This window comes from Pavona decussata, unplaced genomic scaffold (assembly GCF_977016875.1).
Source record: "Pavona decussata unplaced genomic scaffold, jaPavDecu1.1 SCAFFOLD_161, whole genome shotgun sequence".
Taxonomy (NCBI): Eukaryota; Metazoa; Cnidaria; class Anthozoa; order Scleractinia; family Agariciidae; genus Pavona; species Pavona decussata.
In genome coordinates, this window is record NW_028145572.1 from 4,259,293 (window position 1) to 4,277,500 (window position 18,208).

Consider the following 18,208-nt stretch of genomic DNA (forward strand, 5'->3'; position numbering starts at 1 on the left):
ATTAACTTTTTGGGATTTAAAAAGATTCATTTGATACCGATGAGGCTTTAATTGAACCCGAACACATTACATATTTACATGTGGTAATTTCTAAAGTGGAGCAATATCCCGCCTAAAAATAATTTTGCGCGATCTTTATTTTGCGGCAGGCAAGTTCATGAAAACTCGGCGAAAATTTCATGCTATGCGAGAAAACTAGTCTCATAAATCAGGCTCACTTGATAGACCACTGAAACTACATCTTCCGCTCACATGCTGTTTGTATGAATACAGATGATGCACGCTTTGTTGGACTGAACCTCCAGTGAAGAGAATATTTCTAACTTTCTTTTCATTCATCCGCTAGTTTGTTTTCAATCGACATGAGTTCGATGGTTTTTGTTTCTAATTTAATTGCCGTCCACATGATGTATTTGATGTTTATTCATCCTGTACAAGATTGAGAAAATAAAATAATCAATTAGCGTGAAATTTAAATAACTATTTGGGTCCCACTGCACTGAATAAACGGAATTCCTAATCCGCGACAAAAGGCATCTTTTTGTGATCTTGAAAGGTTCTATAAATATCGTTTCAGGTCGGTTCTTTCACCGCTCTCAATTTATACTGTCGGGATTCAACTGAACGGTTTGAATGACCCATTCAGTTACACTCGAATTTAAGACCTGTTTTTGCCTTTTCCGAAAATCTTATACTCGTACCGATAATAAAATGACATTTGCCATCAATTTCTCTTTGTTACGAAAATTTGAGGTGACCTCTGAGTCATCAGCGCGGAGGTAGTAAGAACGGAGCACCATCACTTGGATCAAATCGGGTGCGGTTGCTTTAAAGAAGGTTACGAACGATGTTATGGGACTAAAAAGGCGGTTAAGATTATTTGTTTTGTTCACAGGATATCAAAATCCATTCGCATTCGTTTTGTTAGAAAATTTAAACTTTTACATACGGGACATGCCGTTATGCTGGAACAGTCCGATACGGCATTTTGTTTCTCGGGAAGGAGGCACCGACAGGCAGTGAAAGCGAACAGATTCAAGACTTGCAGGGTCATCATCTGCCTATGGAATAGCAATAGGGCTCTGATTTTCCCAAACATTTCAGTCTACGTACTTTGCTCGCTTGTGCAAGTGCACATTGTCTTCGTTTGTAACATTTTACGTTGAGTGATGCGGGCGGTGGGGAGGTGGGGGGGGGGGGGGTTTACTGGAGGGGACTCCGCCCCGACGTCCAAACCCTTACCATTTTATACACCAACAGAGGTGGCCCTTTCATAGAAAATGTTTCCCCTTTCACATACCTACAGTACAAACAATGCATCTCTTTTTGGCTGGTCTGTTCGAGATATTTTGAAAGGCCCTTTAAAATACATTAATAGCAGTTTTCCCTGCAATTTTCTATATTCATGAAGTCCCTACCATTTATATCTTATATACCTTCAGCCTGAAAAACGTAAAGAAGAACATCGCTATTCAAGTCGTCAGCAACGGCGCTTTCTTGAAGTTTAAAAAAATCTTAAGCTTAGTATCGTCGACATAGCAATGGGTTGAACAGTTTCTTGGAGCACATTATAAGTCGTTAACGCTTAATGGCCCATCATGCCAAGGATACTACCTTGTGGGACACCATTGGTTAGCATTTGACTGAGTTGAGTCAATGCGCACAGCCTGGACCTCGGCTAAGAGATCGCTGTTAAACCATTCGAGGGCAGAGTCTGAAATGCCAACTTCCCACAATTTCAGAAGTAGATGTTATGATTTATACTGTTAAAAGCTTTAGCCATGTTTAATAGCACCATAGAAGTCACCTCTCCTTTTTATCCATGTCAGTCAAGATCGCATCGGTAAAGTGAAGCACCGTTTCTGTAGAGGGCCATTTCAGTTATTTTCATTTCGCTTTGTTGAAAGTCCGGCTACTAGTTATAAATTCCTGTCCAATTGAGTAATGGATACTTGGTTCTTTTTGAAAGTTTTTCCACTAACTGGCTTTACCTCAACAGTATTTATGTATGTCGCTCATTGATGTAATCCCCGCCCCCCCCCCCCCCTCCTATTCATTGAGGGGGACGGAAACATGTCTAGATGGGCCCCACAGATACATCCGACCCGACCAGTTTGGCTAGGTTTGTAGTTAGTAGATATAGTTCCATAATTTTTCGCATTTTTGCAGACATTTGCTTGAAAGGGGGCAGAACTTGCCGCTCTGTAGAAGACTTACCACGAGACAGCTCTCCGCCCCACTGGACTCCACGAAAACGGACTTCTCCATACTAACGTCTATAAAATGTTCAGACTTGACGAAACTATATCTTCGCTAGGTAAAAAGACAAATCTCTTAAACTTGGTATTTTCAAGTTGCTTTTTTCAGCAGCATTACCTCGTCTACATCAAAATTTTTAATTTCCATCGGTTGTAATGCCACACGTGGTAACCACAGCTACGAGTCACTGTGACCTATCTTTTTTGTTTAACTGATCTCTTTATAGTTGAGAAACTTTGAAACTCATTGGGATGTACGATTAGTCTTCGCGGGTGATTTTACCCGGATTGTACAAAAATGAATGAATAGATAGGATTTCGTCTTTCCTATGTGGATCGTTTTTTCCGTGTTTAATTTTTTAGAGGTGACGTTGGATCAAGTCTCAAAGCCACAATTCTTGTTTTTTTTAAATCCTCTTTTATTCTTCCACTGGATACTACTCTAATCCATTAACTCCACTAGTTACCCATAACGGAAAATTTATCTTTGACTTGGAAAGAGTGAAGATCACAAAGAAGGTAATGGTTACAATAGGAAAAACTTGGAAAAGTGGAATTTATATCTCAGCATATCTTGGAGAAACTGCCGGTGATTGCTGCCCAAGGTGTACTCAAGTGAGCCTGTGGGAGAAGACGCATTTTCCTACTTTTGTTTCACCCACCGCGAAGAGTGTAACAAAAACCGGAAAAAAGCGTCGACTCTTGCAGGCTATTCTCCCCTGACCAAAGAAAGAAGAAAACCACGTGATATATATTTTCTGTTAAGACTCAATTTACCACCTGGACCGGTGGTTCCCGCAAATCATGATTCTAGTGAATTAGTATATATATAAATTTGTAGACAGTAACAGTTGCTTTTTCTTTTAAGACTTGTGGAGGGTACAAAGACATATTAACATAGACTGTGAGCAGTCGTACTTTTTTCCTCAGATCACACGCGCAGAGTTAGTGATGGTAAAATTATGCAAAAATTCGCCACAGGCCAGATCCATCGTGCGCTAAAGAACTTAGGAGAAGGAAGAGAGTGCTCGCCGTCTAATATTAACACAACGCTATAACTGTTTTGCACTCTGATAAATTTTGTATATCAGAATTCAGACTGGAATTTGAACAAGAACAGCTTCAAACTAAACTAGAATATTCTTGGCAAAATGACCTTGCGGCACTCCAAAAAAGTAATAATACTAACAAGAGTTTATTACACAACATCTCTACATCACCCTTTTTTAGCTTTTATTCCTTTTTTTTCTTATTCGATTTTTTTATTATAAATTACCAGCTACACTAAACATTGTTCCATAAGAACAGGTGTATCATTGGTCCATACAAATGAATTCTGGCTGAATCGCTGGTCTCCTTTCCCTCCAGTCTTTTCTAAAACAATAATCGTTGTTATAACAGTTGTTTGCATGTTCGAGTCTCTTGCAAAGTTCTTTAACTGTTAACATCTGATGGCTGTACCGACTGACATAAACACCCCAAAGGTGCCACCTCCTTGAAGCATGATTTTGCCGATACTGCTTACTAACTCTCTCCCTCGCAGTCCATATCTGTAAGAAAAAAAATAATAAGCTAAGACATGACAACTTATGAAAAATAAAGCAACTTCATATCAGATCTTTCCAACAAACCAACTCCATTCAGTGACAGTTCTCTAAACTACCTCAACTTTCTAGATCAAATGAGCCGTTACCAACCTTGTTGCCTTCTTGGTTAGCCAACTAATAAGGCTATTATTATTATTATTATTATCATTATTATTATTATTATTATTATTATTATTATTATTATTATTATTATTATTATTATTATTATTATTATGCACAGTAAAATTATCTGTATGCACAGTATCAGAAAGCAACACAGGGCGCATAGCGTAACCTGTGAGCCAAGTGAAACTTAAAATAGCACGTGAATAAATCAATAAAATATATATACACATATAAAAGTCATAGTCTAGATGTCTGAAAGTCTGAAACTCATACAAATAACTATTCATGGCTGGTCTATCAATCTTGGTATAATATAACATTATCATGTTACTACTTTGAAAGTTCTTGCAATGTTCAGCATCGCCGATAAAACCGCCTTTTGCATTCTCTCTAAGACTTGAGTAGTATTTCGCCCAACCAGTGATCGCACACTAATCTCTGTCTCTTTTGACCAGCCGCCTAGCACATCCATGATAATGTTATACTGGTGCACCTCATATCCTTTATATTGCTCCTTCAGTTCCCACCTCAAGGGACCAAACTTCATAGTTTTTTCCTCGCTCTTCTTCTCTCGATTACTAATCCATGGACAACTCATCTCTATTATTATTATTATTATTATTACTAGTATTATTTCTATTATTATTATTATTATAAAGGCAGCATGTCAACATCTGAATGCCAGATATAAAATAAAAAACACACAAGGAGCTAGTCGAAAACCTGTGGCCAATCCTGCATCTAAATTTATTATTATTATTATTATTATTATTATTATTATTATTGTTATTGTTATTGTTATTATTATTATTATTATTATTATTATTATTATTATTAAGTTGTCTCCCCTAGTTGTCGCCTCCTAGTTGTCTCACGCTAACGCATTCTCTTTAGTCCCCTCCCCCCCAAAACCCGCACCGTGAGCCCTGAGAGGAATAACCCTCAGTGCAATGGATGACAGCATCCCATCCAAGGGGGAGTAGCAGTACTCGTACTGTTACAGAAACTTGACCTAATGGCTTAAGTGCAACTTTATTCCTTCACTATATTTGTTTCACCAACATTTTGAATCAATGCTCGGAAGACCCAAGGAAGAGGTTGCCCACTTGTAAAGTAACAATGACTGCATTCAATACCGTCAGTTAAAAAGTAAAGGATAAGGAGTTCAAGGGGGTAGTTGCCTCCCACCAGTGCGACTCAGGTTCAAGTCAGTTCTTTAACTAAGCATCATATATGGACTGACATTAAAGTTGGTTCTCACTTTGTTAGCAACAATTATTGTTTCTCTGGCTTTTCACTTTTCCTTAATTTTCTAAACCCAGTATTTCTGTGTTCAAGTTCAGTTTTTATATAGACTAGAGAAGAAGTCTAAACCCTGCCCATCCCCATGCACCTATCCTCTTAAAATTCTGCAATTTCCTAAAATAAAAATATATCTTATTTATTGTTGATTTTAAATAACAGCTCTTCCACCAGAAAAATATACATTATTATTTTATTTTTTGCTTTTCTTCTCCCCACAACACTACTTTCAGGTTCAATTCCTAGACTCAGTATCAGATATGGGTTGAGTTTGTTGTTGGTTCTCATCCTTGCTCTGAGAGGTTTTCTACGGGTACTCCGGTTTTCCCCTCTCTTCAAAACTGGAGAGTGACCCAATTAGTGCTCTATGCTAAATACAGTATCTTTCCATCAGCTCTGAGTTGCCTAAAAATATTGAACTTTGCATAAGTGGACACTTTCAAAGCCATGTTCAAATTATATAATTGGACATATCTCGTATATTTACTAACAGACTAGAGGTCAGTAAGTAAGTATCTTTATTTAACCAAGGTAGCCCATTCAGCTACGAGGATGGTATCCATAGGGGCCCTGGTTGTATGTTTGTGTGCCTGAAACAACAACCAAGTATCCACTTGGGAGAGATGCTAAAGGAATTTCATTGAGAACCAGATAACGTAAACTACTCCACTATGAACATAACTTTGCTTAGATTACCTTAGACTAGAGTGAGAATTTAACACCTCTTTGACATAGAACAGTAACAAGTCGACCATATACCGCTGTACCTGCAATGTACATAAAAACCTTGCACCAGAGTACTGAGTCGTGATCGGTTGAAAAACTTTCCAAATACATCTTTCACTTTCCAAAAGAATCTTTAAATCGTATTGAGAATCATCGTGCTCAGATAAGATTATAAAAGCATAAGGTTAATTACTGAAAATATCTTACCTGAAAGCAGAGTACGTTCCAAAAAGGGCGGCAGAACTCATTCCAATAGCAAATCCCATCATGAATCCAACTTTGACGCGGTCAAAACAGCTTGGCTGAGGTGCTCGTTGCATCATAACCTTCTTGTTTGATTTCAGCCTCCAAAATCCAGAAAACTACCATGAAAGTCACCTTGAAATGGAAGATTGATAGAACAAGGAAGCCTGGGCACTATCTTTAATACGCATGAGTTGACTTAATGACACCGCTGTACATTAGCATCGCTTGGTCATTTTCTTAATGTTTCGCTTTCATTCGCTTCCGGGAAGAGTCCATCTTTTCTGTTTTGTACCCTTCTTAAATCTTGTTCGTTTTTACAAGAGAATGAGTACAGAAGCATTTATCGACAAGAGGATACCAGATAAGTAAGTTGATTCATTTGCATTCGCGTTGTTAAGATCCACACGTTTTATGTTGGCTCAAATTAATAACAGCTTACACAAGCAAATTTATTACCAATAAGCTCCGGTGCAGAAATCTAAAAGTGAGGTAAAACTTTAGTCCACAGGCATTCCAAGCTCGATATAAGAGAATGCATCCAAATGTTACAATGTTTAATGAACCTTTAATACAAGGATTTTATAATTTATCCCATGCAGGGGCCCTCTGAAAACCAAATTTGTGACATGGGCTCCCTGTTAAAATATCTTTATTATTTTGAATTGCGCAACAACGGTTTTGACCGGCAAGTATATTTCGGGGGTGAGAGGTAAGGGGTGGGGGTAGGGGGTGATGGGTAGGGGGTGGGGGTAGGAGGTAAGGGGTGGGATGGGGGTGATGGGTACCGGGTGAGGTTTAGGGGGTGCGTTCTCTTTTGTGTGGATTGATGATGTATGAATCGTCGGTTTCACGAGCTTGTTAGGCAGGCAACTGCCAAAACGGTTAATTTGTTCATGGGGCATGCTGCAAGGATCTGCGATCTATGAAACAAAGAAACTCATCCTGCAGTTATGCTGTGAGAACCTCAACATTATCGAGTTAGGCAATGTTCGACAAACACATATAAGTAATCCAAACTGTGGCTATCGTTTATTGTATTGCTCTGTTTTTGAAACTCATAAGATCTAACACCTGACACTGCAAAGCACTGTAGTATTTGCTTGGATCGACTAAATGATACACCTTTATTACATATGTGTTAAAATGTAATATCGAAATCATAACATTCATGCAACAAAAAAGTTGGTCAAACATCACATAACATAACTTCTTGAAACTGTAACAAAACTGTTTGCCATACTGGCTTTCGAAAAACCAGTTGTAAGGCAAGCGTCAACATTACTAAATGTTGCTATTGTCATGATGCAGTAATGTTACAGATGATGTTAATAAATCATCAGCAACTCTTAACAACCTATTCTGAAGTACTGTTGTGCTGCAGTCTACTGGGGGGAGTTTAGCTGCAAGCAATTTTTCTCTTGGGCAAACAGTAGAGAACACATCACTTAAGGGCATTTCTTACTACACAAACAAACGTTCTTCTTCTCTTCTTCAATGAAAATATAAGGATTTGTATAGGATTTTCATATTTTGGTTGGAAGACATAGAAATAAAAAAAATCTTGCAATACAAATGCCTAACCATACCTCCATGGTCCATTAGTGGCTGTCTATGCAATCATTTTGCTGATCCTGGTACAATTTCTCCATGACACATTACTGTTGAAAACCAACCTCATGTGCAAACTGAGTCTTACTGGGATTACCATGCACCCCCAGAGCTCTCGGGCCAAATTTACATCAGTTCAAATTGATGCGTTATCTTTGCTTATCTTCAAACCTATTCCGCACTGGAAGACCTTATGTTCTGCCTCGCTGGTAAAATTTTTACTTTTAAAACAAGATAACGTCAATTTGTGGGCGCCATTACATATAATAATGGTGTGCTGTCTCCTGATCCATGGAGGTAACAGTAAATCTGTTTAAAAAGGCTGCTGAGAAGTTCACGGCAACTCAAAAAGGATGAACTCTACTTATGTTCTTGGTGGACCATGAGACTCGCTGATTATAACTTACTGCAGCTCTTTTTTGTTTTTAGGTGGAGAGATTATAAACCTTGTGGAGTTCCAATAAAGGGTGAAAAGATCATTGCATTTAAAACACCCCTTTCAAATGTAAGACATTTTTAAAAGTTCTCAAGCTTTATATTACAGATTCAGGAATATGTTGCACGCTGATTATGTAGAGGTAACAAGATGTGGTGATGCCCTTCTGGACAATCCCCAGAAGGGTCTGAAGTTAGGCCCAAGCTACTGGTTGTAACTTATCCTAACCCTATACTGAAGCAACAAAGATTTTACTTACCTTGCAAAATGCAAGCCAAAATGGCAGTGATCTATACTCAGACCTGTAAGTCAAATATGGGTCTTGGATAACAAACCATAATAATAATGATGATGATGATGATGATAAAAGGAGCAATTCTATTTCTTTAGTGGTACTACTGATTGGTCAGGTCACCCAGATCTGACATTAACTGGTAAACGCTGGGTAATTTCATAGTCATTGGCAGTGTGAAATATGTTGAATCGGATGAAAGAGTACACATAATTAAAAATGTTCTTTTCCCCCACGCAATCCTCTGTGTTCCCACCAGAAAAAAAGCCTTTGCAACCAACTTTGCTTTAATTTGTCCACTATCCAATATATTGGAGAACAAATACATGTACAATGCTCAGTTGTGACTGTAGATAAGCTTTGGCACACTGTATATATCTTAAATAGCCTTATTTTGCTTTATTTTTTCCCACAGAGATATGACAATGAAAGTGACCGTGACAATGGAATAAAGCCATTTGAAAGGTAGTGAATATAGCTCCAGATTGTATTACTCCTTGTTGCTTTAATTTGCTCATGTCCAGTATCTTACTTAAGAAGGAGCCTTAATAAAGAAGTACAGCTAGGATTGGACTTACAAGCAGGCATCTCTTGTCCTCAGATCTGCTGCACTATTATTATTATTATTAGCATTATTAGCATTTTCGATTGTAAATTAATATCATTAATAGTAGTATTAATAATTGTTATTAAATTATTAATATTATTATTATTATAATTAAATTATTTATATTGCTGTTGTTATTAAAATGTAAAAATAATATTATTTTATAACTAGAGTCATTATTAAAATGTGATTTTTATGTTTGTCCGTTATGCATGATGTATACTTGTTTTCAAGGAAAAATGAAAAAAGTATCTAAAAATAATGCCCTCACCCTGTTTCTACAACAAGAAATTCATATCAGAAAGTGCCCATTGTATCCCAAATTTCCCTGACCTTCCAATATTACATGACTTGATATCATACCAGCAGTTGTCTGGGATGACGTTTTGATCAAGAAAAAACCAGGAGATCCGTGGACGTGGCCAACACAAAAAATACAGAAAAAAAAGAAAGGGTAAATTACTACAAGCAGCATGAAACATATGTGATGGCCACTTAACTAGTGGAATCAGGATACAAAAGTTAAGTTAAAAAAGGTAACCTCTTGAGTTACATTATAAATAAACCCATGTTGCCATTGCTTAAACAACGAATAATATTTATTGTTTTTCACTTTTATAAAGATTCACACCAATGGATCTACTGAATCATGTCAACCAAAAAGGCTTGAAACTTGGACTAGTGGTGGACTTAACCAACACCTTCAGATATTATAATGGCCGGGTAAGGTACATTTTAAGCAGAACAGCCTCTGGACAATTTAAGAACCTTGTTCTACAATCCTGTATAGAACTATAATTTGAGTTTTTAACATGTTTAAAATTAGTTGTTCTCTTCAAGTTATTTAAACATCACTTAATTATGAGTAAACTTTTATGCAATTCTTCAACAGCACCTTGATTTTTTCTATTCTGTATTCTTCTCAGTTTGGATTAAGTATATATTTTAATTAATAATTTACACTGTATTGTTCCTGAAAAGCTCAATCACCTGGGAGGAGACAGTAAACTTGTCTGTATGTATGTAACCTGGGAATTTCAATGACTTGTAATAGGTGACATCAATTTCTCTCAAATTATTAATTATCAATGCCCAGTCTTTCACCCCCAGACTTATTCTTCATTGGTATACTTAGATGTAGGTCTTGTGAAATTACTAAAATTTAGTGATGTAAGAACTTAAAACACTTTAATCCCCAATATCCTATTCAGAATTTCATGGTATTTCCCTTGGGCTTCAAATTCACACTGACATGTCAAATATATCCTACAGGAGTTTTCAGACCATGGGATAGTTTACTGCAAGATAAAATGTGTTGGAAAGGAAGTACCAAGTGATGATGTAGTGAGAAGGTAAAAATTCAAATTATCATAAAATTTCACATTTAAATAATTAATATTATTAGTTTTAAGGTTATCATATCAAATTTCACAAAGGAGAGGAATTTCATGAGTGAATATGATATTGACACGAGTTCTTACTCAAATGTGGATTAATGTAAGGACAGAAATTAATGGTTTTGTTCTCAATGTTCCAGATAACTTTCAAAGTCAGGGTGTCATTGAATAATTTTGAAGGATCAATAGCTCTGATTCTCTCCAAATCTTCTTATATTATAAAATAAGTTTACATTTACATTATGTAACAATTTGCCGGGTCAAGAAGCCAGCTTTCTCGGTATTTTGACCCTGGCCTCTCTTATTTGGAACAATGACTGTTATTATGAGGCTGTGGAGACACTTTGGGATAGTGTTTATCATGTCAGAATGTTTACCAAATAATAGAAATGTCAATACTCCTTCCATAGAAGACATTTTGTTAAACACCCACCCCTCCATAAATTGCAACTTTGCATACTGAGTCCTCTGTTAAATACTTTGGCTTTTAAAGCTCCGCTGGAATTTTCAGTGACCTTCCATGGTGAGAGAAATGGATATTTCACACGGCCATTAGAACTTCAGTTAGTCATATTTGTTGCCTTTGTTATATGCAGGAGTAAACAAAAATAGCTGCCTGTTGCTCGTGAATTTGGGTGGAAGATCCTCCTTCAGGATGTCTACTTCTGTAAACAAGTAAAGGCATTTGCCAATTGTTCATTTTTTAAGGTTCAAGACTGAAGCCCACAGTTTTCTGGCCAACAATCCTACAGGTATTAAATGGCTTGCATTGTTTCGTGGCTCAAGTATTTTATTATAATTTCCTTTCGCTTATTTCTTTACACATCGTCAAGAATTGGATGTAAATGGTCTCTCTTTAGAATTTTCAGAGATAAATAAATGTGCTTGATTGGTAAATTCATCAATGTTTATGGCTGTGATAATAAAATCAAAGGGTCTTGTGAGCAACTCATGGATGCAGAGGATATGTTATATAAATTTGGTTGTTATAAATGGACCTTAGCCATACAATATTATTCGGCAGCTTAAGGACAGGAAATTTCTTGTGAGGGATGGCAACCAGAATTCGGGGGAGTGTTGGAGTAAATCGCTTCTATAAGAATAGAGAGATAACTTACAGAACAGAAAAACAACACTTCTTTGGTCTTGAATACATGTACTGATAGTTAGTTTAATTATTGAATAAAATACACTAGTCTAGTTATGAATTAAGAATTGCCCAAAAAACAAACTTGAATGATTACGTTGAAATTTGATTCTCACGTTACATGAGCGAATTTGATCTGCTAATGAGGACATCTGTTTGTTTGTGTAAGATTGCTTAGTTATGAAAATACAGAGAAAAACAGACAAAACTCTTTCCTAAATAAAAAAAAATAATCAGATAAGCCTTTGTTTACACCTGAAAAGCAAACGTGTACAATTGTCGCCTTGAGGTGAGCAACTCATAAGTGATTTGAATTGGCCCATGAAGAGCCATTTTACAAAAGATTGATTTCTCTTCAGGTGCCCTCATTGGAGTGCACTGCACTCACGGCCTCAACAGAACTGGCTACATTGTTTGTAGGTAAGAAATCACAATTTATTGAAAGAGACCACTTTAGATTCTACATCCTGTTTCACAAAAGTACTCTTTTTTTAGCCAAAGTACTTAAAATAGAGGCCAGTTAATAATTTTGCATGAAGGCAATCTGGGGTCTGGTAAGGCTTCCTTCCTGAGAAAAATATGAGAACTATAGATTTTCTTACCGCTCTGTTGATAAATTTAAAATAATATTTGTGAAATGCATTAGTCATTTGCAGCAGTGCCCAACCCTACCAACATCTGCACCATAAATTGTACAGCTGAAAAAATAAGTTGATTTCTACATTTCTGTGTCTACGTTCATCCATAAATCAGAGCAAATTCTGGCCAGTCTAGGCATCAAATAAGTTTCACTTCTCTGTATTGTTCCAGTGACCATTCATTCAGTGGATCTACCCTTTCATTTTGTCATCTTTAAACAAAGTTAATCTGAAACTTATTGCCTTTCCCAGTGAACTTATCATTGAAAGGAGTTGACAGTGCTGTGAGGTGAAAATCAAGAGACCGACAAATGGCATAATGCACTAGATAACATTGAGGTCCCAGGATGGACCATTTCATGCCCCACTTATGCCTGGTGGGGGGGAGGGGGGAGGGGGGAATATTGGCTGACGCATAAGGCCAATGACAAAAAAGGCATTCCTGTATTACAGATTATTGCAATTAATTTTTGGGGTAATTCTCAGTCCATCTGATCCTACTTTAGGTATCTCATTGAGTGCAGAGGATACACAGCTGAAAGAGCCATTGAAGGTGAAATATTAATTTTTAGTCTCCACACTACAGTAATGAAATAGCCATTCAAAAGTGAATCGCCAGCTTCTTGTAATAAATTATGTGAATATGTGTCAATATGCATGATTCTAAAATGATCACTGGGCCGGAAACCCTTGAGCAATTTTCATTTTATCATTTTATTTTGTGCGTTGAAAAATAACAAACGTACATTGTTCTTGTGACCTTATCTTTGAACTTATTAGTAACAACAAAATCAGCCTGTTGACTACAACTCTAACAAAATAGTTTCCTGAAAGAAAAAAATTCCAATTTCCGAAAGCAGACAGGAAATTTGGCATATAAAGTTCCTTTCGATTCTTTTCCCTAAAATTTTCTGCAACTTAAATACTCCGTTAAAAGCTCCCAAAAGGTCAGACTGTATTTGCTTGCCCTTTCTGAAACGATCTAAAAAACACAAGTCGGCATTTTAGGCGTTTGACTTAAGTGAACCATAAACCATAACTGTAATTTAAGATTCAAGACAACAAGACTGATGTATTTTCCACCAAGCACGAGCAAAACTCACAGCACATTCTTCCACACATGGCATTGGCTACGCATTGAAACAGGAAGGCACACTGTCTCCAAGACTCCCGAAAATTTGAGAGTTTGTTCGTTGTGTCAATCTAACGAAATTGAAAATGAATCTCATGTTTTATTCTCTTGTATAGTTTATAATAATTTCCGTTCGAAATTTTTTGACGACGTCATTCAAAAATATAACTCTTTTAAAGACTTAGACGTCAACTCAAAAATTTTGTTTCTTTTTAATAGTATAGACCCCTTCATTTGCAGATCAGTTGCTGCTTTCATTTTCGATATTATGAAGTTTAGATACAAAAGGTTATTTCCTGAGTAAATCGTACAAAAACTTGTAATTTTATACATTTGAATAACTAACTTAGGTAATGCCATGTATAGATATGGAAATACCTGAATAAATTGTTGTTGTTGTTGTTGTGTTTGTTTATTGGTTCATATCATTGTCACTTACTTCCCAATAAAGTTTGTATTTAATTTTAATTTGTTCTCCAGCATTTAATGAAGCCAGAGGTTATCCAATGGAACGTGAGAATTACTTACAGGACCTGAAGACAAAGACCCCAAAAGAGTGAGTGCCCGCCCACCCAATTCTGACAATTTTCCAGACCGTATACAGTTTTTAGCCTGAAATACTGTCCCCTCTGCTGAGGCCTCTTTTGGTAATTTGAGCAGATATTGATGCAAAGAAGGACAACAAATTGGCAACAATGCTCAAAGCTTTCGTTTGAATAGTCCCACTTTGGAATTTTATCCACAAACTGAAATATTACCATTGCCTTACTGGCCTTGTACATTGTAACAAACAGCACCACAGGAAAGTCCTGCTCAGTAGCTTTAATTTATATTTAATTTTGTCTAAAGATGACACAGCCACCTTACACAGCATACATGTGGAATAACGAGGACTGTTCAATGGCTTCCATATGAGTGATCCACACACTCCAGGATTTGCCCACTCCCTCAAAAGTAAAAGCTGATGTTTGTGTCTAACTGGGAGCAGTTCATTAATGGCCATTTTTCTTTCACACAGACAGGACGACTCCCACCTTCGAGATGAAGATAAACGCAAAAGACGAATCTCGCAATCTGACAAACCAAGATTCCCCCATACTAGCTCCTTTACAGGGCGTGGAACATCTGGTAAAGACACTGAGAGAATGGGCAGCCGCCCATCCAAATTCAGCAGGCGTCAAAACGAGTATCAGCACTTTGACTCACGTTACAGCGATCATCGTTACAGACCCAGAGACTACAGTGCACAGACTAGAGACTACACCACAAGGAGGTTTTCTGCAAGAGAGCGTAGAGACAATAATTATCGTGATAATGGTAATGATTATAATAATTATGATGAGTATGATTATTATGATTATAGTTACCATGGTAATAATAGTTATGCAAGCCATGAGTATGATTACAGGTCCGTAAGGAGTAGGGATGGATCTCACAGACGTGATCACGTGATAAGAAATAAACCGTACTCTTCCCGGGATCGGACCAAACCATACTCGCGTCAAACAACAAGATAATCGATGGATTCGAGAGACATTTCTTAATGGGGGAGGGAAGGCTAACAGATTTAAAAACCCAGGACGAAATGGTGCAGAAATTAGAGAGACAGAGGGAAGAATCTGGAAGGACGGTGACATGGTGGAAAGTATCTGTCACAAAACGAAACAACGCACAAGATTGTGTTGTATCATGATAGCCCAGATCCCCTCTCCCGTAGCTGACTCGCTTATAATCCCTCCCGCCTTATAATAAACAAAATATATTCCCTAAATATATACTCCCACTCCACCTGAGTGTACCTCGTCCACCACTTTTCCTTATTTCCTGACCATAAACGTCTTCACGTCTGCGCAGTAACCTGGGTAACTTTTAATTAAATGCAGTCACTTCATAGACTCGAGCTAACGAGATAACGCCCGAGTTGTATAGCACAAAAACAACGTCGCACGAATGTACTGCTTGATAGCTTTCATTTGGGACACGTTCATTTGGAACTATCCCAGAATAGACGATGTCCATGTTCTTTTGGCACCTATTCTGTTTTGGGAATGAACACAATAGCATTCCATTTTATCTGCCCTGGCAGCAGAATGAACGGAATACCGTTTTTTCAGAGTAAATTGTGTTCTTTTGTGAAGACTTTCAGGGTAATGGGAAACACGGTGCGGAATTGCGTTCTTTTCTGGAACTGATATTTTGTCTACTTTGTCATTCCTGAACTGGAATATGAATAGCTAGAATCCACCCGGCACAATACCTTACGAACGTAACACAGCCAATAGGCACATTGAAGGACACATTTTTTGCGAAATTTGTCCCTGCTCTAAAAATATCGCGTATGCTTAGTTTTTAGAACTTTTCTGTACGCTTTTATTCGGGTTTTAAGGGTTTTCGTAAGGCAAGAATTATGGGTAAACGTACCAGTCGCAATCTTTTTCGGTAGGAAGATTGTCCCAAAAGAATGCGCATGCGCCCTTGAATAGTTACCCCTCGGGATTTCATCTATCACTTAAAAGTGAAAAAAGCACCAGCAATAACAGAAAAGCATTGCTCATTTCTGACTGAGTACGGGAGGGAACGGGATAAAAAGTTACACGGTTATTTTAACTAGAGACTGAAGAAGAGGCTTATCTTCGATAATTTTGCAGCAATAGAGGTGTTTTCGTTTTTTAAAAAATGTATTTTTAGACGCGTGAAGTTTGTCTTTTTATTGTTGTACCCTGTAAAGATTGCTGTTCAAATGTTCTTTCTATTTATATTAAAAACCTGGAAAATGTTTGGAGGCTCTTTATTGAAGAGTAACGTTTAAGATGGCTGGGCCCAGTTGTTTGAATCACGATTAAATCAGTAAAAGATTCTTCCAAAAGATTTGAGTCCCTATTTGACTGTACTTAGACTTCTCTTTACGATTAGCTTAAAATTAGCTTTTGAAAAACATTTTGAACGACCGAGATGAAAACTTCGTTTAACATTTAATCGGGGATTATCGGCTTTCGAAGTCTTGAGTTATATATTATATAACCAAGAAAACAAAGCGGGGCTAAATTTATACCTCCTCAGCTCTGACTCGTAAGCGACCACTGCACTAGCCTGCGAGCAAGCTCTCGGTGGGGGGGGGGGGGGGGGAATCATTTTGGGTGGTCGCTTAAGTACTGAAGGTACTTAACTCTCAACTGTATTATGCGAATTCTACACGAGAATCAATACCGAACAGTTGGGATTAGAGGAAAGAAAGCTCTCTTGCAACAACAGCCGACAATACATGGTTATTTCTATTTACCACGCTCTCGAAATTTTATGCATGCATAATGACGCCGACGGGTGCGGTTACAAAGCAACCCTTTTTATATACTTCAAACCTGCTGTGCAATTTGAAAGATAGCCAGAACAATCAACATTCACAGAAGACACTCAACTATTCGTCTCTTTGGTCATTTTTTAACCCACCCCCACCTAAGGATTTCAACTGGTTTTGCTAAGGAGGTATGTAATTTTTTGGTTCAATGGAGCGGCCAAAATTTGTGCCCTTGGGATTAATTTTTCAAACTGCCACCGCTAAAAATTTGAGGCATCGGATTTATTTATTTACTAGTAATCAACGTTTTACCAGAAAGTTCCTTTACGAAGTGGGGGAGGGGAGGCAAGTGCTGCAAGCATCAAAGATGCGTGGTGGCACTGCGAAAGGGCGATCCTTCCAGTTGGAAAATAAAATATTCATATACGAAGAATCATTATCTCCAAGTGGCGTATTGCCTGCTGTGGAATGTACGATTAACAAAGCCAGAAATTTTGAATATATTATAAAGCAAAAGGTTTTCGCCGCCGTTGAAAAAAAGGATTGTTAGAAGTCGCGCATAAAACAGCTTTGTTTTTCCTCAAAGATGGAACATGTGCAGCTGATAACTGGTAAGGGTTTCCGTAGACACTGACATCTATAAAGTACGGTAGCTCATAAGGGACACATCGATTTTTTCGTCGAAACTTAACAACTTGCGATCGCAACTTACTACCATTAACTTGCGATCGCAGTTTACTAACAAACTATCTGCGATCAAATCAATATGCGGTGAGCACCTGTTGCGCATTTAACCAAACATGTTAACTCACAACTTAATAACTTGCGATCGGATCAAAACAAATTTCCAGATTATGTTGTGCGTAAGGATCGCGTATCTGATCAACTCGAAAATCTTTCGATTGAAATTATTAAGCCAAGAAGTAAGCCCTTTATTGTTGCAACGTGGTATAGACCTCCGAATTCATCTTTTGAATTATTCTCTACATTATGGGTAATATGCTTCCAGCGTCTTTTTTACAAAGCCAATACTCAGGCTCTGTTAAATATCACCGATATTTGCAATTTAAAACAGGTTATTACTGAGCCAACAAGACTTTACGCCCTTGAGTAGCACCCTAGTAATCAATCGATGTTATTTTTACTAATCTTCGAGACAATACTACTTGTTCTGGGGTGTCTCATATTAGCGATCACAGTTTGATCTACGTTTACAGCAAGATTTGCGTCACCTTCTGTTAGCAAGGGAACTAGCGCTAAATATTACATATAGACAATTTCAACAACAACAACAATTTATTTACAGATTTAGATTATATAAAGGGCTTGTCCCGCAAATAGCCACAAAGCTAGTCGAGGCGGGACAAGACAAAAAATTACAGTAAATTACAAACATGCTGGAAAACGGAAAA

General features: G+C 37.4%; 3 protein-coding genes across 3 annotated transcripts in view; 2 read left to right on the forward strand and 1 right to left on the reverse strand.

The window, feature by feature from the left end:
• Positions 1-3,474: 3,474 nt before the first annotated feature.
• Positions 3,475-6,414, reverse strand: LOC146464918 (reactive oxygen species modulator 1-like). Its single transcript, XM_085129210.1, has 2 exons — positions 6,206-6,414; positions 3,475-3,808 (listed from the first exon to the last, which is right to left on the reverse strand). Exons 1-2 carry the CDS (start codon positions 6,319-6,321, stop codon positions 3,700-3,702), a joined length of 225 nt encoding a protein of 74 aa, XP_084985336.1. The 5' UTR covers positions 6,322-6,414; the 3' UTR covers positions 3,475-3,699.
• A 39-nt stretch (positions 6,415-6,453) lies between these two features.
• On the forward strand, positions 6,454-16,277 carry LOC146464919 (uncharacterized). The gene is made up of 10 exons (XM_085129203.1): positions 6,454-6,609; positions 8,282-8,357; positions 8,996-9,045; positions 9,811-9,910; positions 10,460-10,539; positions 11,293-11,336; positions 12,091-12,151; positions 12,876-12,922; positions 13,982-14,057; positions 14,520-16,277. The coding sequence occupies exons 1-10, from the start codon at positions 6,485-6,487 to the stop codon at positions 15,016-15,018; spliced, it is 1,158 nt and encodes a 385-aa protein (XP_084985329.1). The 5' UTR covers positions 6,454-6,484; the 3' UTR covers positions 15,019-16,277.
• A 148-nt stretch (positions 16,278-16,425) lies between these two features.
• Positions 16,426-18,208, forward strand: part of LOC146464920 (uncharacterized) — a 17,186-nt gene continuing 15,403 nt past the window's right edge. Inside the window, exon 1 of the mRNA XM_085129194.1 lies at positions 16,426-17,407. Within this exon, the coding sequence (XP_084985320.1) occupies positions 17,383-17,407 (25 nt within the window). The 5' untranslated portion in view covers positions 16,426-17,382. The remainder of the gene's footprint in view (positions 17,408-18,208) is intronic.